The following is a 22956-nucleotide window of genomic DNA, read 5'->3' on the forward strand; positions in this document are numbered from 1 at the left end:
TAAATTCTGCACAATTTTTTGAAAAGTGCAAATTTAACAAAGACTAATAGGGGAAAATCAATGGTGGTATTACACCTTTATAGCTAGCTAAACCTCTCACTTATCTGTTTACACATTTATTGCTCATCAACTTCCTGTTTACCCACTTATACCAGGTATATTAGTATGGAGCAATAACTCACAGTACATCTTGTAATTTCTGTTTTGATTTGAAGAATTAACAGCAACATGCTATTGGTAATATTATCCTGTCTTTCTTTCAGTTACCTCAGGTGAATAACATAGGAAATTTCCTGAGTAAAAATGGTAAGTTACATTGTGTAGATTTCAGGTTTAGTTCTTGTTGAGCTGTTAACCAATAAAATTCAATTTGTTACACATTTTATATAAACTTTTGAAAATTTGAAAATTATTTTGTGTTTCATAACTTTTTAAGTACTTTTGAAATTTAGAATTTCTTTTAGGACATTTTATATAAACGTGACAAAAGTTTTAATCATATGAAAATTAACTTTTTTGCACATTTTCAAAGATGATTTTGCATTTCAGAACTTTTAAGTTCATGAAGTAAAAATAGTACTTCTTTTAGGACATTCAATATAAACTTGAACCAAATTTACAAAACTGTTTTTGTTTTTCAGATGAGGAAATGCTGAGTGGTTTATTAAATGTAACAATACACTGTCTTTATGGTTTAGATCAACCATCAGGTAAATATAGTCTTTATAGTCTTCCAGATTTTGTTTTGTCTGTTTTATTTTGTTCTTCATTACACATTATATCCATTCACTCTAACTCTAAAAGGCAACAAAAGTCAACAAACTGATTTATTTCCATTGTGTTAATCTTATAGTCTACTGTTTCCTTAAATTCTAATGACAAAATCCACAGAATTTAAATGAAATATACACCAGCAGTACTTTATAATAAATACTTTTCAATTGTTTGTGAAGACATTTTTGTAGTCAGTTACATCCTTAAGATGAAAAAAATATTTACCACAGCATTTGAAAGAAATAGTATTCTAGGTCAGAAAATCTTAATGACCTTGACAGTCTCAGCAACCTCTTAAATGGCATCTTGACCAATCAGAACATCCAAAACATTAACATTCCCATAATGCAGCACTACATCTGAATTGGTCCATTACAGTCAAACCATGATGTCTTTTACACAGAATTTTCATAACTTTTTGTCAATGATCGTTATTTGTTTTTGTAGATGTGTTTGCTGTACTTGAGCTGGACTCCTATGGTCATTTCTTCAAGAAAGCTCAAACACATAAATGTTTAAACACAACAGATCCTACCTGGGATGAAGATTTCGAGCTGGAACTTGATGGCTCACAAACATTACGGGTGTTATGTTATAAAGTTGCAAGTCCCAATAATGTATTGATTGGTCGAAGTGCTCTGGAGGTGAGTTCTAAGGAGGTTTAAATTTAATGGGCACTATGTTAACATATTTTATCTGCTACATTTCAAGGATTTTGAAGTAATATATATGCAGGAGAAAATTCCTGATATATTTTAGACAAAAGTAAAATATGTATGTCAAAGAATTTGTTTGAGATTTGAAACACTGAAGCAGAAATATTAGACATTGCATGCTTTCAGGACAGTGTTTAAAAAAAAACCAAAAATAATGCAAATTTTAAAAGAAATAATATAGATGAAATAATCAGTTATAAATGCGACAATTCTAAAGTGTAAAATATAATTATACAAATTAAAAGTATCTGAATGTAATTTCATTAAGATGTTAGACCATTGACCAAACACACAACTTAAAATGCTTTTACACATCATACACAGTGCTTTTTACACCTCTATGAAACAACACATTTTTAATATCATCTGATGCATTTTATTTTGATTTCCTTTTCAGTTGAGTAAAGAATGGTTAAGTAGTAGTTTTAAAGAACAAAAGATTTCTATGAATGAGGTATATATACTTAAGTTTATGGTACTGAGATTATTACTGTTTGTTTTGTAAGCAGTGTAATGTCAAAATAATTTTTTACTAATAGTAAATGCTGAAAATAAGCATAAATCATATATTTGTTCTTATCAAATTTAAAGTATGATATGAATAAGCGAAATGGTTTTCAAATGTAAGTAAAAGATTTTTCGTCATCATAGATTTTAGATACGATATACTGTAAATTCAGAAATTTTTGCAATGTTTTTATTATTATGAAAATTGAGACAGGGTAAGTATCGCAACAATAAAAAATCACATTTTAAATTTGGTAGCATTTTTGTATGCCTTATTTTCTAAAATCAGAATAATTTATCTTGCATTTTTGTCTATTGTTAAAGAATCATAATAATAAAGGCATGCAAAAATTTCATAATTTACAATATGTTAGATATGTATGATTTTATATTGTTCCTTCACCTTCATTATAGATATCATTAACCATATCAGTGAGACACACCACTACAGCCAAAACTCTAAAGAGAACACCATCTAAACTACATGGTGGAATATTTGGATTTAAGATCAAATCTGTTACCATGTAAGTTTAATAGCATACAACAATGCTATTTCCTCCTCTTGCCAAATGCTTGATGTGTAAGAGTTGTCCTTCTTAGTCGGGCTAATATGCCAACTTCTTATCGTTATGGTGAAATCATGTATTTTTAGTATTCTGGAAGCTTAATTATTGTGGTAAAAAACAGGGAAAAAAACAATCATAAAATACATGTAATTTTTAAGTTTCAGGAACTTTGATTGTTGAAACAAAAATTGAAAAAATGTCAAAAATTAATATACAAACAATATGAAAATAGAGGGGATGTACTCTGTGGACAAAGCGAAATATTAGAAATCACAGCATTATAACTTTTATCTTTTTAGGAGTAAACATTGTTTCCTTCTCTCATTAATTGTAATGATAATTCACTTAAAGAAAGGAGTTCATAAAATAAATTAGTGAAACTCATGCATACTATAAATATGTAAATTTGGAAGAAGGCGTTTTGAATGTAAGCTGAAATAGCATAGCTATGTACTCCCCAAATTGAAAAAAGGCATCTTATACCTGAATTAATTACACCATAGCAGATTTAAAACAAAATCAAAATGATAATGGTACAAGTTTTAATATCTTTATTATGTATTTTAGGAGAGAAGGAAAGACCATTCCAACTTTCGTTGCATCTTGTATCAGACTTGTAGAACAAAAAGGTTAGTACAATGTTTTGAATTGAGTGAATTGTGATATCAGTTTCAATATTTTTAATAGCTTATCTTGAATAACAAAATATGTATAAAAGTGTGTATGAAATTTAGAACATAATTCAGAAAGAAAATTGTAAAAACCAGGAATATATATAGCATGATCCTGCAGGTTTTTTAAGAGAGAGAAAACGATGTGTGCAATGTGTATTGAAAGTGACATCTTTTTGTTCCTTGTGAAAAAATCTGATTCTGATTATATAGGATGAATATATAAATGCTACTCTTTGAAAATTAGTATATTTACAGGTAAATTTTGATTTTCAAACTTTTTGTAAAAACAGCAGTTATAATATGTTAATCTCAACATTATGTATTATTTACACCCATAGGAATGGATGAAGTCGGAATCTACAGAATATCAGGAGTCACATCAGAAATACAGAGGATTAAAAGGGCTTTCGATAAAAGTAAGTGTAGTTATATAATATCAGGGGTCAGAATTACAGAGAATTAATAGGGCTTTTGATAAAAGTAAGTGTAGTCATACAATATCAGGGGTCAGAAATACAGGGTTTTAAAAGGGCTTTTGATAAAAGTACACATAGTAATACGATATATGATCTGAAACCTTTTGCATCATTTTTTAGACTTTCCTCAATGATTGGACAAAATTACAAGATTTCCCACCTTTACTAAATGTGACAGAGGAAAATGTCATACTGTCATTCATATATATATATATATTTATTTATTTAGTAATAATGTGTGCTTGATGACTAATTTAGAATTGAAATACATAAAATGATTCTTTTATTTCAGACTTGAGAGCTGGATTGAATATTCTAGCCGATGCAGACATACATGCAGTGACAGGTGTCCTTAAGCTATACTTCAGAGAACTACCTGAACCACTCTTTACAGAAGAATCATATCCACAATTTGTAGACTCAATAGGTATGGCATTTATTCAGGTTTTTTCATCAAATATTTTTAAAACATTATAGACTTTGAGTATTCAGTTATTGCACTTTCATCAAAACAAAAGTAGCATTACAATTCATCAAAAATAGGCCAAGATGTTTAACAGAACATGTTCAACTGGAACTACTACTTCATCAAATATAGGACAAGATGACTAACAGAACATGTTCAACTGGAACTACTACTTCATCAAATATAGGACAAGATGACTAACAGAACATGTTCAACTGGAACTACTACTTCATCAAATATAGGACAAGATGACTAACAGAACATGTTCAACTGGAACTACTACTTCATCAAATATAGGCCAAGATGTTTAACAGAACATGTTCAACTGGAACTACTACTTCATCAAATATAGGCCAAGATGTTTAACAGAACATGTTCAACTGGAACTACTACTTCATCAAATATAGGCCAAGATGTTTAACAGAACATGTTCAACTGGAACTACTAATTCATCAAATATAGGGTTTTGTCTTGTTTGATGTATAATGTGAAGACGGACAAGACAAAGGACAAACAAATGACCTCTAAACCATAGGCAGAAAACTTAATACTGAATCCCACAAACCCATCCAAAACAAGGGGAAGGGTATGAAGTGTACCACTAGTATAAACAGTTTTGGCTCCATAATGGAACAAGATTACAGATATTGCATTTGAAAGTTAGGAATCAGATAAATGAACAAAAATTGCCATTTACTAATTTACTTTATATATATGTGGATTTAAAATGGATGGAAATTTCTGATGGATATAGTATTTACCTATCTATTATATACTTACAGCGTTAGCTGATGAGGATTCAAAAGAAAAATGTATGTTACAGTTACTACACAATCTGCCAGACGTCAACTATTATTGTATAGTATCTGTTATAGAGCATCTTGTAAAGTAAGTATATATATATAAATATACACCTACTTCCACATTTTTTCTACTACACAATCTACCAGATCTCAACTATTATTGTATAGTTTCTGTAATAGAGCATCTTGTAAAGTAAGTACATATATAAATATACACCTACTTCCACATTTTTTCTACTACACAATCTACCAGATCTCAACTAGTGTCTAGTGTCTGTAATAGAGCAACTTGTGAAGTAAGTATAGAGACAAATACAAAGTTATTTTCATAGCATAGACTTATCTATGTGGTCCTGTTTTGATTAAAGCTCATCTTTTTGTATTTCCTTTCTCTAATGCTAATCTAAATAATAAAATGTTTAGACAACATTGGGCTTTTGTTTGTTTATTCATTTTTGTTTTATTTATAATTTGCCCTATTGTTTTCCTTTTTTTGTTAATGAATATGATAAAACATCTACTTAAAATTTGCCAGAGGTTATTTATGGTTATTTATATATAAAATTTAACATCTCTTGCAGAGTTAGTAAACATGAGTCCGAAAATAAAATGTCCCTAAATAACCTTGCAACAATATTTGGACCAACATTACTGCATCCTGCTGTGAAGGACGAATCCAAAGTTTCACCAGCTATGATGATGATGCAAGGAGCACAAGATGTCTTTACTCAAGCAGCTGTCTTATACTACTTCCTGAATTTAGTGCATTCTGGGAAAAGTATTAGAAAATCCTCTCAGCTTATCTAAGACAATTGACTTGATTTGACTTTGTATCCATTCCATTATGAATATGTATGATGTTATTATTTTGTTTTCAATTAGCTTGTATTCAGATTTGTTCTAATGTAATTTCATATTCATAAAGTGTTCATACTTTATACCAATTTATATTTATATGAAGATTTGTTTTATTTTTATGGCAACCAAGTTATGGGTTATGGTAAAATTACAAGTGTCAGTGCTTAACTTTAAAAAATGGCTATTAACCATATCAACATTTAATTTGGCCATCTTAGCCCATTACATCTGTAAAGTACAAGTTTATATTTAAGCATAATATATATAAATGTTGGCATCTGAAATGTTTCCTATTACAACTAATGTAAAATCAATGACAAAGAATTAGATAAATTATAAATGAAGAGACTTCATAGATATGATTCCATAGTAATAATTTAAACCTTTCACTGAATTTCAGGAATTTTTAAACTTACAATTTACTTTAAAAGCAAACACTTATAACATTGGTGATCACACACCAGTCAATGTATGCATTTTTTTTTTTACTTTCTATGTTGATTCTGTTAATACAAATAATGAAATTTGATAATTATAAACATTTAATTTTTTAAATGCTGATTGTGTAGATACACATTAGAAACATTTAAATAAAATGGCAGAAAGCTTAAAGTGTGCAATAGTTATATAGATATTCATAAGAACCATATAAATATTCATAGGAACCATATAAATATTCATAGGAACCATGTAAATATTCATAGGAACAATTACAATGGTTTGTTTTGAGTTGACTGAAAACAGGATGTATGGAAGCATTTAAAATAATAAATGCTGATGAAATAATTCTTGTTTAGGTATATCAAGGAAAACATTATGTCTGACTCATTGCTTTATTTGTTCTTTAATATTTTTAAAAGACCTTAACACTGCATTAAGAACAGTGAATACAGAAAACGAAAATATAATTATACATATTCTTCAATGGCTTGTTAATTTAATAAATACCTCAGTCTTTGTTTGTATACAAAATACTTTTTGCATATATTGAAGACCAATTGTTTTATATATGAATGTTTTATTGTTAGGTAGACAGACATACTGTTAATTTGTCATTTAAGAATCTAAAGCATTCTGGGTAATCTTTTCAAATGTTGTAAGCAGTGGACGTTCAGCCAATGATGTAATTATTTTTTCAGTTTGATTTAAGGGTGCGGTACATACATTGAAATTAACCATAATCCTATAGATTCTCAGTTGATGAATTTCAAGTTTGTTGTTGTTTATTTATCTGTTTATATGTGTACAATTATTTGACAAGTTCATGAGCTGGTATCACGTTTAATCCATCATTCCAAAGGTGTTTTCTGGAAGGACCAGCGAGTTACTTTTTGACATGAATATCAGTGCCATGTTTTGAATGCTTAAAGTTAAAATCTGCTCAGTGTATAGTGTATAATATTCTATTCAATATTTTATTGTATTATAGTTTAGTTACAATATTTATTTGTAGGCTTCAATAGAACCAGTTGAAAGATGGCAGATTTTTTCAATTAAACTATTTGAGCAGATTTTTATTCATTGTTGAAACTAGAAACATAACCTCTTTTTGGTTAAATACTAAGTTACTAAAGGAATTAAAAAAAAAGATATCTATTTAGAGTTGTTTTTTTTTTTAAAGTGTCCATGAAACTTTCATTCACAACATTGTTTTCTGTTATAAATTTGTTCATGATATTCCACATCAATATTGATAACCATTTATTAAAAAAATCTTTCAATTTAAAATAATTGGATACAAATTTTGGATATTAGAAATAGAGAATAGTTATTAAGAATCATTTTACGCATGTCAAGAAATGGATATGAGACAATTTTACAGAATCAATATTTATTTACAACTATTTCACTTGTTGATTTGCACATAGTTACATGTTATTTTTGTTGGCTTTACCTTTTTACAATGTTTCCTTTGTTAACATAAATTTTTTGTGTATTATTTATATGTATATATATGTCCTACTCAAATTTTTCAGATAAATAGACAATGATAATGTCATGACGGGAAATTTCAATTAAATCTGTTTAATTGTTATGTTCTTCCCATATAATTTGTTGAAAAGGGTCCTACTTTGTGTATTGGGTAGCTGGTAAATATCTTCTTGAACAAATCATTGTTCCAGACTTCTACCACTCTTAACTATTGCTATTTGAAAGAAGAACTTCGGTGACTGAAAAGGTTTCTGCCAGACACTCAAGATTTCAAATTTTGCATGATACTTGATTGATAAATTATCAAAGTTATATATCTACCACAGGGTCTAAATTTATAATTTTGAATATACCTTAATTTACATATCTTAATTGCTCCCATTTCATCTTTCTTTCCAGTGTGTAAATCTTATAGTAAATATTTGATATTTTAAGGATTTTCTAGTTTAAAAATTATGACCTTATTTAATGTTATGTACAGAAAAATGCCTTTTGAAATCTATTATTCTTCTAAACTTCAGTATGTTTGCACATTACACTGGGTTGCCAATTTGTAGTCTTCAACAGGTGTCATGTAAATATTCAAACACAATTTCCTTCCCAGGTGCTTAATGTTTAACTACCTTTGTCTTTCCTATATTTTATTACATACATGACAATCAGATGTAATTGAAAGCTATAGGTACCAAGGCCATGACCATAATGGCAGTGGAAATTTTTTTAAAGTAGCTTTCCATTATTTTTAATATTTTAAATTTGTCATTCTTGGACAATTCTAAAAATTCAACGAATAATATAACTATTACATTAATAATTTTCTGACTGAGTTAATGCAAATTTTTCAAGGGTTAGAGTTGATGAGATGACATTATTTATCTTAGGAACAACACCTATATTTTTTGAAGATAGATGCATTACATGCATTTTATGTTTGAATGAAAATTTTAACCGAATATTTGTTAAGTGCATTCTGCATAACTGACTTTGTTAGTTCATCATGGTGCTGATGAAAAATGTTACTTTGCATTTTTTCTTATAAATATTGTTCTGTGCTAAAATCAAAATATGTGCAATTTTATTTCTGTAATAAAACCTTGTTTAAATGTTTTTGATTTTGTTTTTATTTATTTTTTTTTTTGGGGGGGGGGGAGGTCGAGGTTATATCCTGTACGATATTTTTAGTCCTTTTAAGCCCTTTGGTATCATAAAAATAAAGTCAAAATGTAAATCAGTATATTGAAGGAAGTTTTGTTGAGAAAACATTGAATGAGAATTATATCATTATAACATCAATTTCCATATATAAATTGATATTTAGCAAACTAGCTAGTAGTTACCAATCTCATGCTTTAAACAAATCAGTTTTTACGATTTTGTTTCTCCATATCTTGAAAACTTAGATAGATACTTAGAAACTTTAAAGGCAAATGTGATCAGCAATTCAAGATTTACATATAATTGACATGGTTGTAAAAGAGGGACGAAAGATACCAGAGGGACAGTCAAACTCATAGATCGAAAACAAACTGACAACGCCATGGCCAAAAATAAAAAGACAAACAGTCAAATAATAGTACAGATGACACAACATAGAAAACTAAAGACTAAGCAACACGAACCCCACCAAAAACTGGGGGTGATCTCAGGTGCTCCGGAAGGGTAAGCAGATCTTGCTCCTCATGTGGCACCCGTCGTGTTGTTTATGTTATTACAAATCCGGTAAATAGTCTAATTCGGTAGGTCACATTCGTGAAAAGAGAAGGGTATTGTAGTTACGACATAAGGAACATATCCGATATCATCTGTGAAATGGTTATTCCATAACGGTTAACCAACTCGTGATGGCGTCCGTACAATTTACGAAGGGATAATATCAACTTCACCATTCGACATCTTTTAGGAGTTATTTCTCTTAAATGATGATTTACCTATTGTTCGTGTTTTGCTCATTATCTTGAAAACTATAATAGATAAAGAAATACTTTATCAGTAAAAATTGTCAGCAGGATTGGATCTACGAACATAGCAGAAATTGTAAGTCAACTCCTTACAGGAGTAATTGACCACCAATCATGATGTTTCACTTTTTTGGTGGGAAACCATAGAAAATAAAGACAAATTTTAAACACAAAAATGATTAGCAAAACGAGATCTACAAAAATATAACATAGATGAGATTATATGTTGACTCCTACTAGGAGGTATTTCCCTTAAATGTTGATGTTTGATCTTTTCAATAATTTGGGTAAAAACTAGAGAAGACAACAGAAACTTAACAGCAGTTTTGATCTGCAAGACAATTTCTACAAATTAGCCAAAAGAATAAATTGTCAGAAAACGTCTTATAGGAGTTATTGCGATTGACTAATGATTTTTATGGCCTTCCAGCAATTGGCATTGATCATTTTTGAAACTATTTTTAGAATAGCTTCGGTGTATTTGGTTATTTTTTAAGGTTCCTTTAGGTCGTAATTCTCTTCGTGTATTCAAGTATTTATACAGCCTTTCAAATATTTGTAGTTAGAGCGTACGTAATGTTTGTAGTTAGAGCGTACCTGATGATGGTAAACCCAGAAAATCTCTTGAGAAAGAGGCGAAAGATACCAAAGGGACATTCGAACTCATAAGATAAAAATAAACTGACAACGATGATGGCTAAAATAGAAAAAGACCAACAGACTAACAATAGTACATAAAACTCAAGATGAATGAAATTTATAAAGTGTTATTAACATCTTGCATTATTGTAAACCCAGAAAAGTCCTAAAGATGAATGAAACTTATAAAGTGTTATTAACATCTTGCATTATTGTAAACCCAGAAAAGCTCTTAAGATGAATAAAATCTATAAAGTGTTGTTTATATCTTGTATTCATTGTAAACCCAGAAAAGCTCTTAAGATGAATGAAACTTATAAAGTGTTATTAACATCTTGCATTCATTGTAAATCCAGAAAAGCTCTTGAGATGAATGCAACTTATAAAGTGTTATTGACATCTTACGATCATTGTAAACCCAGAAAAGCCCTAAAGATGAATGAAAATTATGAGTGTTATTGACATCTTGCGTTCATTGTAAATCTAGAAAAGCTCTTAAGATGCATTTAATTAGGGCCCCGCCGGATGGCGGCCGCCCTATAGTGATCAGTCTGTCTGTCCGCCTGTCCGTCCGTCCGTCCGTCTGTCCGTCCGTCCGGCCATCCGTCCGTAACAAATCGTGTCCGCTCTATATCTAGAGAACCGTTATGATTTCAAAGTTTATACTTGATGTGTATATTAACCAACACCAGAGGGTGTGTCATAATGTATGTACAGCTTCCTAGGTCAAAGGTCAAGGTCAAAAACTGGTTTTAGTTGACAACCCCATGTCCTATGGTAAAGATCGTGTCCGCTCTATATCTTGAGAACCGTTATGATTTCAAAGTTTATACTTGATATGTATATAAACCAACACCAGACGGTGTGTCATAATTTATGTACAACTTCCTAGATCAAAGGTCAAGGTCAAAAACTTTGGTTTCATTTGACAACCCCATGTCCAATGATAAAGATACAAATTTTTTACCACACATTATTCACAGCGGGTCCCACAGAGATGGCTGCCATCTCAATGATATCTAGTTTTTAAAGATTTATTTACATCCTATATACATTGTATGTGACCGAAGATTAGATATATATTTAAAGGGGCACTAGCTACGAGATATATAAAAAATCTAAAATAGGATTTTTTTTGTTCAGTCAATAATGAAAGTGAAATAGTGAAATAATAATTCACTTTTAGCAGCAAGTATGGTTCAATTTCGACAAAATAAGCTAAGAAACATTGAAGATTAATTATTCGCTTGTAAGTGAATAATTCGACCTCATTGAATCCGTATTCATGTGAACTTCAATTTAACCCCTTAGCTAGAGATGGATAACGCATGAATCGTGCGTGATCAGTCATTTAAAGGAAAAGAATGTCAACATTGAAAGTGAAACAAAGGTAAATCATTTGATTGGCTGATTCGATCGACAGAAAATCATTCTTATACAGGTAAAAACGATGATAAACATATATTTTTAATCTATAATATGAAATTAAATAGATCTAGAAAAATCCAATTGCACGAGTTAGTTTAATCTATTTATATCTATATTTATGTTTATATACCTTATATGGCCATCGGTGGTTTTCGGAGGACAACTCGATAGTTAATTAGATGGCGTCTAGACTAAAATACACAAGAAACAAAGCTACATATTATCAAGCCCAGGCCCTGTAAGTTGTTTATTTTAGACTTTTAATAATTTGGATAAATGTTTTACATTGTTATTAATCAAATATGAGAATTTGAGTCAAATCGGTGAACATGAATTTGACAGCTAGTGCCCCTTTAAGGAGCTAGAATATACTTCATCATAGATACCTGGAACCAGAGTTTATACTATTGGGAATTCTTGAAGATAGAACGAGTGAGACTACCTAGAACTAGAAATGACACATTTGGAATTAATGTAGCAAGAATACATCCAAGAGTGGAAAAAGAATATTTCCATGAGTGGAAATATTCGAAACTAGACTATGATCATGTTGGCAGCATTGAGTCAGAATCTAGATCAATGTTGAATACTAGTACTAGTACATATTGCACTGGAGCAAGATTGTGATTCATTTGAAATACCTGGGTATAATATGTTCTAGTGGGAATACATGGATTCAAATGTGATCCATAGGGAACAGGTGAAGCCAGATTAATATGATCAGTTTGAAATTCATGGATTCAGAACGTTATCCTAGAATATGACCATTTGGGAATACAAGGATTAAGAAGGTGATCCAAACACAATAACTAGAGCCAGCTTGTAGGCTACTTGGAATACCCGTCCCTGTGTAGACAATTTTTGCAAATATACAAGCAGCACAAAGGGCATATGATAAAGTTTATTTATTATAGCTCATGCAAATAACAAATGATTAGCATATTTAGATATTAATTAGAAGAATTCAAATCTGTTATTGTATTTGGTGTTCGTTTTTTTTTGCGTAAGTACCAGTAAATGTTTCTTGTCAGAGTTAAGCTGAAGTATAAGCTGATAACATTTAACACGAAATAAGGAATAGTTGTGTTCACTGGCTACCACTAGAAGTAAATGGTGGACAAATTGTCGTGTATTTGTTACATCAAGGAACTGCAATTCCATGGAGTAGCAAATACGCCTCACGACAGAAGACTTAAAACATGAGTAGTGATGATAACATAATTCACTGACAAACTATAAACAGTATAAAATTTCAAAATATGTTTACTGTTGACAACAAAATTCAGTTGACATGTAGTACAAACTAAATTATAGAAAACTTTATAAGACGTCTATTGTTGTCACTTGCTATTTTTGATAAAATCAGCAGCTCTTTCGGCTATCATCATTGTCGGACCATTGGTGTTGCCCGAAGGGTTATTTCTCATTACTGATGCATCGGCTACTCTCAGACTCTTTATACCTTTAACCCTAAAAATACAAAGTAAGTGATTTTCTGCATAAACAAGATAAAATATGAATAAAGAAAAAATCTATAAATGTTAAATATTAAATTTGTCACTTACCTTTATGAATAAGTCAGTGGTCATTTTGCCGGCTCCGGCAAAATAGCCTTTAAGTTGCCATTTTCCGTCTCCGGCAAATAAGCCTTTTATGAGCTATTTTACCGGCTCTCTTACCGGACCCGGCAAAATAGCGCTACGGAGGCTATTTTGCCGGAGCTGGTAAAATAGCAACTTAGAGACTATTTTTGACACTATATAAGTTTAACAATCACCACCACGAATTGATTGGCCTACACAAGCCAGTGTCTGTGTCTAGACTCACTATTGACATGTTTTCGCGGTCTTAGATCTTAAGATGACATTATATAGTCTTCCGATCTGTTAACTATCTATTTCTGCTTGTAACATTTCGACTGAGAGTGGATTCGTATGGAGGGGTGCATTCATAGCAGAAAACGTCTACTCACGTAAGCATCCGGTCTCGCTCCTTTTGCAATCCCCTCAATTTGTGTTTTTCCTTAATATGTATTTTTTTAATAGATTTATGAGATTCGAAAAGATAGTTTAATTTCCCTTGAATATTCTGAAATATGGTATGAGCTATAAGTAAGGGTGTGAAAAAGAGATTTAGTTGAAAGTTTTGAAATAGAATAATAAGAAACATCTGAAATCAGACAGAAGAATGCAATATCAGAAATATTTCATGGTTAAACCAAAACAAAAACAGACCGATGATTGTGAAAAACATTTACTATTTAAATAGTGTAGCAGAAACGTTTGTTGGATTTCCATATGCATAAAATAATCCTCATCTTACTAGTGGGATCATCATTTATTACATGAATATCCGTTACATAGATTTATTTTTTAATATTTTAAATGTTGTTTTCATTTATTAGAAGTGGGTCGTCACCCCGATGGTATCGCCAGCTTAGTAGTTTGTGGTTCGGTACAGATATGATCTTTAACATTGATATTTTTAAACTCTGTTGATAAATTAAGGAATTAAGAAGAAACATAGTTTACAACTATCTCCATCTTTGGCTTTCTCGTGTTTGGGTTTTAAAGTTCTGATGAAGGTAAATCAAGAAAAGTGCCGTGGACGCACCAAATTAATTATTAGTAAGTCTTTGTATTCACTAGTACTGGGTCGATAACACTGCTGGTGGCTGTAAGTTGACGATGGCTTCTTGAGCTCAGTAATCAGAGCTTTGGTTCTGACACGATTTATATCTTTTTTTTCTAAAATTCCCCGCTGATAAATTAAGACATGAGTACTAAGGTTTCAGCAACACCGTTTTCGTATGTCATCCCATGAATCAGTCTAAAATACTAGTACGTTTGTTTCTAAGACGCTCAGAAATTTGATATTTGAGGTTGTTACAAATCACGAAGGGTTCTATTCTATTGATATTTTATATTTTCTACGTGCATGATGTTATGGACCTATAAGAACCAAAAAACTATATAAAGTGAAAACAGAAACATATTACAGTCCTGCATATAAATATATAAGAAACAAAGTACACATTCATGTACATATACAAGCAAATTATTTCCTTTGAGCAAAATAAAATAAAAAAATAAAAAATGAAAACAACACGTTATAAATTTAATGCGTCCAAATCGCTTTTCTGGATTTACCTGCATCAGGAAAGCTCAAAGTCGAATATTTGAAAGTCAAGGATGTATGAAACCGAAACAGTTGAAGCACCATATAATCAAAAATGACCTAAAATAATAGCCAATTCATTCTTAGGCCAACTAGCCTGAGGGAGTTGAAACCTTAGTAAACTGTACTTGTTTTCTATATTAATAAGAAGATGTGGTATGAGTGCCAATGAGACAACTCTCCATCCAAGTCACATTGTGTAAAAAGTAAACAATTATGGTCAAAGTACGGCCTTAAACACAGAGCCTTGGCCCACACCGAACAGCAAGCTATAACGGGCCCTAAAATGGCTAGTGTAAAACAATTCAAACAGGAAAACCAACGATCCAATCTACATGATCTATATAAAAAACGAGAAACGAGACACATTTTAAGAACCACATTAACAAACGACAACCACTGAACAACAGGTTCCTGACATAGGACAGGTGCAAACAAATGCAGCGGGTTTAAACGTTTTAACAGGCACCAACCTCTACCCTATCCTGAAATAATAGTGTAACATTACAACATAGAAAGACACACTATAAAATATCAACTGAAATGGCTACCTGAGTTGAGGGTCGACAACAGCAGTTTCATCGTCTAATCCCATCCTGCAGGAACTTGTTTGATGGTTTGCTTGATTGGCAAAATGGCGAACCATACATCTCCAATAATTGTCCTCATCATATTCTTCTTCACTGCAATGACCAGGTGTGTCGTGTCTAATTAACGTGGCTCCTATGCTCTTCCATGACTTAGTTTCTTGAAGTTTTTGCAAAAATCGAATTCCTGCAGTATATTTGAAAATATCCATTTAAACTGCAGTTGATAATCGGAAGTTAATTAATGTAAACGAAGTATCCTTCTGGAGTACTTGACATCACTTCAAGCTTTAAAAGGAGTGTATTGTAAGATAAAATGTTGATTGTCTTTTATTCTTTGTCTGTACCATGCAATTGTAGCTTTTTACTTGATGTGTTTGAGTATTCGCCTCTTGATTTTGATGTCGACTTACTTTATATATCCTTTGCTATCTACTCATTCACCATGAGTGCATTGGTTGTTTCGTACGTTTCGAAAAGCGGGCTCTTCTGAAGCATTTCAAATGTGATCGTTTCAGAGTTTTCCTCGTTGTATAAAAATATTGAGATTTGGTATGATTGCCAATGAGACAACAATCCACCAAAGTCCAAACGAGGTAAATGTAATTTGTTTTCTCGCCTTTTTTTTAAGTCCATTTCTATTTTAGGATATTATTCAAATAAAATAGACATAAATTGACACTCTTAATAAATTATCAGTCAGGTTATAGAAATCACGATGATAATTAGGATAGCAATTTATTTGTTAGTTCGTTTAACTATCATATTCATTTTGCAGACATATCTTGTTAATCTACCATGGATTATCCTTACAAACAAAAACAAAAATTTTGTGTTTAACCTTGCTCATCTCAATATACCTTTGACAAATGTCTCAACATCATCTGAATCAGAAAGATACATTGGATCAATAACAGGCTTGTCTGACGAACTAGTTGTTGACAGCGTAATTGTTCCTCTACTTTTTGCATGCAGCAAGTTCATAATAACCACAAAACTATTAGGATCTGTTCGTTTAGCAAGCTCTTCCTTTACCTAAATTGTAAATAATCGCACCATAGATGCCAGGCTTAAAATTTTGTACGCCAGACGCGCGTAACGTTTACAATAGACTCGTTAGTGATGCTCGAATCAGAAATGTTAAAGGCCAAATAAAGTACGACGCTGAAGCGCATTGAGGACCCAAAATTCAGAATTGTTTTGCCAAATACAGGTATGGTAATCTATTACTTTGGTAGTAAATCCTTAGTATTTCAAAAAATTCAAAGTTTTGTAAGCACATAATTCATAATTATGACCATATCAATGATAAATCATGTTAACACAGAAGTGCTGACTACTGGGCTGGTGATACCCTAAAGACGGATACCTCCACCAGCAGTGGTATCGATCTAGTGGTTGTTAATAAACTCATCATAGATACTAGATTTAAATTTTGTACAGCAGACGCGCGTTTCGTCTACAAAAGACTCATCATTGACGCTCGAATCAACAAAATTAAAAAGGCCAAATAAAATACGAAGTTGAAGAGCATTGAAGACTCCAATTTGCCATAAAACGTACACAAAGTAATTAAACATTACTATGTTTATATCTTGCATTTATTATTAGAATTTAATTATATTGGTTTATATATAGCATTTACTTAAATAACAGTTTTGACGTTTTATCCATATGTATTACAAGATTTGTCTACTATGCTAGGGGTGTATGTATTGCTTGATATTGAATATTTAATCTATATATTGCCCACCAATTTTTTCACATTTTTTATCTATAATGTCTGTTTGTTTTGCTCACACATTGTTGTCAATTTAAGGTGGAATGGGAGTATAAATTAAGAATGATAGAATTTGTTCATACTTTGCCAAAACGTAGTATATATTGAGATATGTTCAAAAATATAACAAAAACTGATTGGTCACCGAGCATTTTCTCAAGCTACAGGCTGTGACAAAATGATACATTTTGTGTGGATTTTACAGAAAAAACATCATTAAGTGATTAGAAGCTAAACTAAATGAGAGAATTGTAAAATGAAATACGAGAAGATAGCTTTTAGAAAATGATTGAGAATATTGAAAGAAAAGATAGAGTCACCGTACGTTTTTTCCGGCTGAAATACAAAATAGCAAAATTTCATGTAGATTCCTTCAGAACATGCACTATTTCAGAGTTACCTCCCCTTAAAATGCCTATTTAAATAAAGCAAAAATCATGCAAAAATAATCTAAGCTTGTAAAAATATTAATATTTATAAGTTAAAATATTATAAATGTATTCATTTCAATGAAATTCCCATTAGTTATCTGCATTCCACACCAAATGTTGCCAATTTGATTGCAAATCTGGACCTTAGGTTCTCAGTTATTTACAATTTAAGATGGCGAAAGACACCCTTACTACCTTAATAGAATTCTATGCGACTGTCATGCAAGTGAGAGGTTTAGCTTACTATATAACCAGGTTAAATCCACCATTTTCTACATAAGGAAATGTATGTACCAAATCAGGAAGATGACAGTTGTTTTCCATTCGTTTGATGTGTTTGAGCTTTTGATTAAGCCATTTGATAAGGGACTTTCCGTTTAGAATTTTCCTTGGAGGTCGATATTTTTGTTATTTTACTTTTATGATGTCGTTTTGCATACTCATATTATTACGTTAAATCATTATTTGTGAAATATTCTCTTAGATTTAATCATTATGTATAAACATAACTTTTGAGCGGAAAAGTTTCCATATTGTTTTGTTATTAAGTATTTTAAATCTTTAGTTTTTATTAAGTTTCTTTATGATAGATTATTATTGTCATGACATTGAATATAGAAATGATGTTTAACATACACACATTAGCGGAATGGGCAAAAATTAAAATCCATGTAGATAGTATCGATCCGTTGAAGAATGTTGTACACTGTATAAAAACAAGAAGATGTGGTATGATTGCCAATGAGTCAACTATTCACCCAAGTTCAAATGAAGTGGATGTAAGTTATTAAAGGCAACCGTACGGCCTTCAACAATGAGAAAAACCCATACCATATAGTCGGCTATTAATGGCCCCGACATGAAAAATATGAAACAATTCGATTAAGAAAACTAACGATCTAATTTATAACAAAACAACTTACGAAAAACAAATATAACAGACATGAACCAGCGACATCCACTGAACTACAGGCCCCTAACTTGTAACAGACACATCATACAGAATGTTGAATGGGTTAAACATGTTTGTGAGTGCTCTACCCTCACCCTAACCTAGCACAACATAAGAACAAACTATAAAAATCAGTTGAAAAATAGCTTAACTCATCAGATCGATACAAAGACAAAAAACATCTAACAAAAACACAGACCGGACGTGGTAGTTTGTTAAATGACTGTAGTGATAAACCTATAATGGTGTTAACATTCTGGTACGAAGCTCTGTCGTACTACATTATAATATAGATGACTGTTCTCCACAGTAGATTTCATTCAGTATCATCATAAACAGAACATGAAGACATTATCCTTTGCAATGCTAACAACAAACATGTACGGTAGTTAAATACAACAAATTATCAGAAGCAATGACTGAATAACAACAGTTTAATTATACACTTTATCAAAATAAATTGAGCTGAAAAGAAGTAGTTACAAATTCCTAAACTTGTTAGCCTTATCAATTATTAGTAATATTACTGCATAAAGCTGGTGTGAACTTACTTCTTCTTTGTAGTAAAAACTGTCAAGAAAACCTTTGTCGTAAGACAAGCCGAGAAATATCAACTGGATATCAGGAGGTTCTTCATTATTCTGATCTAAATTGACAAAAACCATCCCATCTACTCCAATCTGAGCATATATACCTGAAAAATATTGGAATTTAATGAACAAATAAAAGAATTTTCTACGTGAATTTGATAATTACCTCGTATATATAATATACTCTGTATATTACTAAAATGCAGATGATCACCATGATTCTTTTTGGCCTAAAGTTATCATATTGTAAATCATGCCGTTAGATGTCTCTTTAGAATTGTTTAGCATTTTGTTTTACCTTGGTTTTTTGTAGCAGTCTATACGGCATTGATTTTGTTTCTTGTGGAAGACTGAACATTTACCTGTAGATCTTTACATCTTTGGCATTTTGGTCTTATGTGGATAGTTGTCTCATGGGCAATCATACCACACCTCCCTATCTTAATGAAACACTATGTTTCCCGATTCAGGTCCTGATAATGTCTGAATTGTTGCAGACAAAGAAAGTAAAGGGTAATCCTTCAAGGGCGTTCCTTACTTAAGACGAACGAACAAACAGACAAACCATATAAAACTGGGATATATAAAACCGTTGCAAGCAAGCAAGCAAAATAACACACGACTCTATTGTTTAAAAGGATTACGAATCGTAAATATAAATAGTTCAAAAATATTTAGAATAACGATTCCGGTTTTTGTTTTTTTTTTTCATTTATCAAAAATATTAATTGACCTTCTCTGAAGAACAAGTATTGCAGAATGTTTTCTGTGTTCATCATCTTCTGAGAAGTTGTAGCCAAGCTCATGTTTATTGAAACCTGAAAGTGCATTGCCATCTGATCTTGGACATTTTCACCGACAGGCAGATCTACAACAACTGGAATCTAAAAGGGAATTAATCAGAAGTAAAGATAAATATTAGCAAAACAAGTAAAAGTGTATAAAACGGTGAAATGTCCTCAAATATACCAGGCCTATACAATTTTTACAACAGACGCACGTTTTGTCTACACTGACCCATCAGTAGCGCTCGAATCACCTTTTTAACGTCAAATTAATAACAAAGTGTTTTCAGCATTCAAAAGAAAAAATCCCATTAGTTGTATCAAATCTGGACCAGGTCATTCATGCCTGGAATATCTGGTATTGTGCATATTTCAACTAGGTCATCCATGACTGGAATGTCTAGTATTGTGCATATTTCAACTAGGTCATCCATGCCTAGAATGTTTGGTAGCGTGTATGTTTCAACTAGGTCATCCATACGTGGAATGTATAGAATGTCTGCTATTGTGCATATTTGTGCATATTTCAAAGATGTGTAATACATTTCGAAAATGTTTTGACACAAGTTTCCCTTGCAAAAAGTAGAACTGTAAGTATTTATTCCGAATTAATCCCTCATTTCTATATTGCAGTAAAATAGACAAAGCAAACAAATTTTGTATTTCTACAATATGCAACTGACTTCTGTACTGTATTTGTACTTACCCCAATGTCATTCAGGTGCTGTTTAGGTCCTATTCCTGATAATAACAGTATTTTTGGTGAACCAACAACTCCTGCTGACAGAATGATTTCCTTTCTTGCATATACTTTGTTCAAAATGCCATCTTTAGAAAATTCTACTCCTTGTGCAACTTTTCCCTCGAATAGTATCTATATATAGTTACATTACATATGGATAAGAAGATGTGATATGAGTGCCAATGAGACAACTCTAGATCTCCATCCAAGTCACAATGTATACAAATTTAACAATCATAGGTCAAAGAACGGCCTTCAATACGGAGTCTTGACTCACACTTAACAGCAAGCTATCAAGGGCCCCAAAATGACTAGTTTAAAACAATTCAAACCACGGACACGAGAAACAATTATGAACCACAGCAACAAACGACAACCCCTGAACAACAGGCTCCTGACTTAGGACAGGTGCATATAAACGGGTTTAAACATTTCGTATATTTCATTAGAATCCCTGATGTTCATTGGCTGACAACAATCATGAGGCACTCCAATATCAAATTTCATTTCCGTATAAATACAACAGCTATGACTGCACGTTCTATCCGTGGACACTATTTAAAATATGCACAGAAAATCAAACGAAAAGCTTGATTTAACTCTTATTTTCATGATTGTAGCATAAAAATATAATTATTAGAATGCTTCTTTTTATAATTTAGGGTTGTAAAAGCGTTGATTGTTCGCACATTTTTAGAATGAAGCGCTTCCGATTATGCTTTGGTCAACGCTTTTCACCCAATAAAATTATAAAAAGAAGCATTCAATTCTTAAATATATATCATCAGGTTATTATCATATCGAAGAAAAATCATTTGATTCTCTTTAGATACATATAGCTAAATATTGTCTTTGACATTATTGCGGGGTTTAAATGTCGTTTAGGGTATGACGCGGGGTTGCTCATTTCCAAAATTCCGCTTTTGCCCAGATCCTACATCTCAACAGTGTGGCATTCCCCTCGTCGTTATATGCACCCATTTGTTTGTAGTTATTAAGTTATTATTGTAGAGGAAAAGACATAAACATTTCACAGTTATAGAACTTAAATTGCCTCATTCAAATCTACTATTGTCAGTACAAATGTATGCTTCTGAGGCAACTGGCACATCCAAAAGGGCAGGTTTCGTTGTTTTGATTTTGTTTTATTGTAGTATCATATTAGTTTCAGATAACAAGGATTTAAATACAAGTAGTACATGTTACTACTAAAACCCTTGCTCCGAATTTATGAGCAGCAATCATTACAATTAGATAGACTGAAAAAAACGCAATACTTGTGTTTATCTTCTATACAAAGTAGAACCAGACTTTAGCGGTCGTGACTATCTGAACAGTTATTTACCATTACACAACTACCATGCTTACTATATTATCTAAATTTTATAAGCAATATTGCAGTTAAAAGGAAAAGGTATGATGAATTCAATGTTTGGCCTTTAATATTCGAAAATCAAAAAGTATTTATTAAATAACACCCTTCAGATGTCGAAAAGACTTTACTCTGTCGAATGTTAGTATAACTAATTTTGTCTTACAGATTTGCTGTTTGGGCTAAAAACTTCTTGTATTCGATGAAAAACAGAATTTTCTATATTGTGATTAATATCTAAATACATAGGTATGATCCAAAAGCATCATAGATATAGAAACCCTAAAGATAGTTTGCTACAAAACGTCCTTTATAATCATATAAATGTTTGATACTATAAGTTTTCTAAGACTTTGATTCATATCTTTTTTTGTCTTAAGCTATACCTAAGGCCTAATTTGTCTATTTCAACATGTTGATAAGGTCATGGTGACATCACTATTGGCACAATGAGCAGGCGGTTCGTTTAATTTTTTTTTTCGTGTCCAACTGCACTTGTAAAAGTAATTTCACACAAGAGAAAGAAAAATATCAGAATTCAATATGAAACTACAGTAAAACAAAATCAAAAGAATGGAACCTGACCTTTTGGATTTGCCAGCTGCCTCAGATACATACATTTGGGTGCCACATGTGGAGCAGGATCTGCTTACCCTTCCGGAGCACCTGAGATCACCCCCAGTTTTTGGTGGGGTTCGTGTTGCTTAGTCTTTAGTTTTCTATGTTGTGTCATATGTACTATT

The 22956-nt window shown here is 31.5% G+C and overlaps 2 protein-coding genes and 1 long non-coding RNA gene across 4 annotated transcripts in view; 1 reads left to right on the forward strand and 2 right to left on the reverse strand.

Annotated features, from left to right (window-relative positions):
- Positions 1 to 8879, forward strand: part of LOC127712074 (breakpoint cluster region protein-like) — a 48021-nt gene extending 39142 nt beyond the window's left edge. For both annotated transcript variants that reach the window (XM_052218271.1, XM_052218272.1), the window contains exons 14-23: positions 264 to 306; positions 642 to 710; positions 1222 to 1418; positions 1888 to 1944; positions 2412 to 2521; positions 3131 to 3192; positions 3576 to 3653; positions 4006 to 4140; positions 4962 to 5067; positions 5564 to 8879. In XM_052218271.1, coding sequence (XP_052074231.1) covers positions 264 to 306; positions 642 to 710; positions 1222 to 1418; positions 1888 to 1944; positions 2412 to 2521; positions 3131 to 3192; positions 3576 to 3653; positions 4006 to 4140; positions 4962 to 5067; positions 5564 to 5789 — 1083 coding nt within the window. In that variant the 3' untranslated portion in view covers positions 5790 to 8879. The remainder of the gene's footprint in view (positions 1 to 263; positions 307 to 641; positions 711 to 1221; positions 1419 to 1887; positions 1945 to 2411; positions 2522 to 3130; positions 3193 to 3575; positions 3654 to 4005; positions 4141 to 4961; positions 5068 to 5563) is intronic.
- A 3805-nt stretch (positions 8880 to 12684) lies between these two features.
- LOC127712099 (uncharacterized) lies at positions 12685 to 15561 on the reverse strand. Its single transcript, XR_007986935.1, has 2 exons — positions 15526 to 15561; positions 12685 to 13267 (listed from the first exon to the last, which is right to left on the reverse strand). It is a non-coding gene; the product is annotated as an uncharacterized LOC127712099 (long non-coding RNA).
- The window catches only part of LOC127711882 (glucose dehydrogenase [FAD, quinone]-like), a 41107-nt gene continuing 33672 nt past the window's right edge, over positions 15522 to 22956 (reverse strand). The window contains exons 8-12 of the mRNA XM_052218046.1: positions 20806 to 20973; positions 20048 to 20198; positions 19276 to 19418; positions 16422 to 16596; positions 15522 to 15748 (exon numbers count right to left, since the gene is read on the reverse strand). Coding sequence (XP_052074006.1) covers positions 15522 to 15748; positions 16422 to 16596; positions 19276 to 19418; positions 20048 to 20198; positions 20806 to 20973 — 864 coding nt within the window. The remainder of the gene's footprint in view (positions 15749 to 16421; positions 16597 to 19275; positions 19419 to 20047; positions 20199 to 20805; positions 20974 to 22956) is intronic.

This window comes from Mytilus californianus, unplaced genomic scaffold (genome assembly GCF_021869535.1).
Source record: "Mytilus californianus isolate M0D057914Y unplaced genomic scaffold, xbMytCali1.0.p SCAF_8, whole genome shotgun sequence".
Lineage (NCBI taxonomy): Eukaryota > Metazoa > Mollusca > Bivalvia > Mytilida > Mytilidae > Mytilus > Mytilus californianus.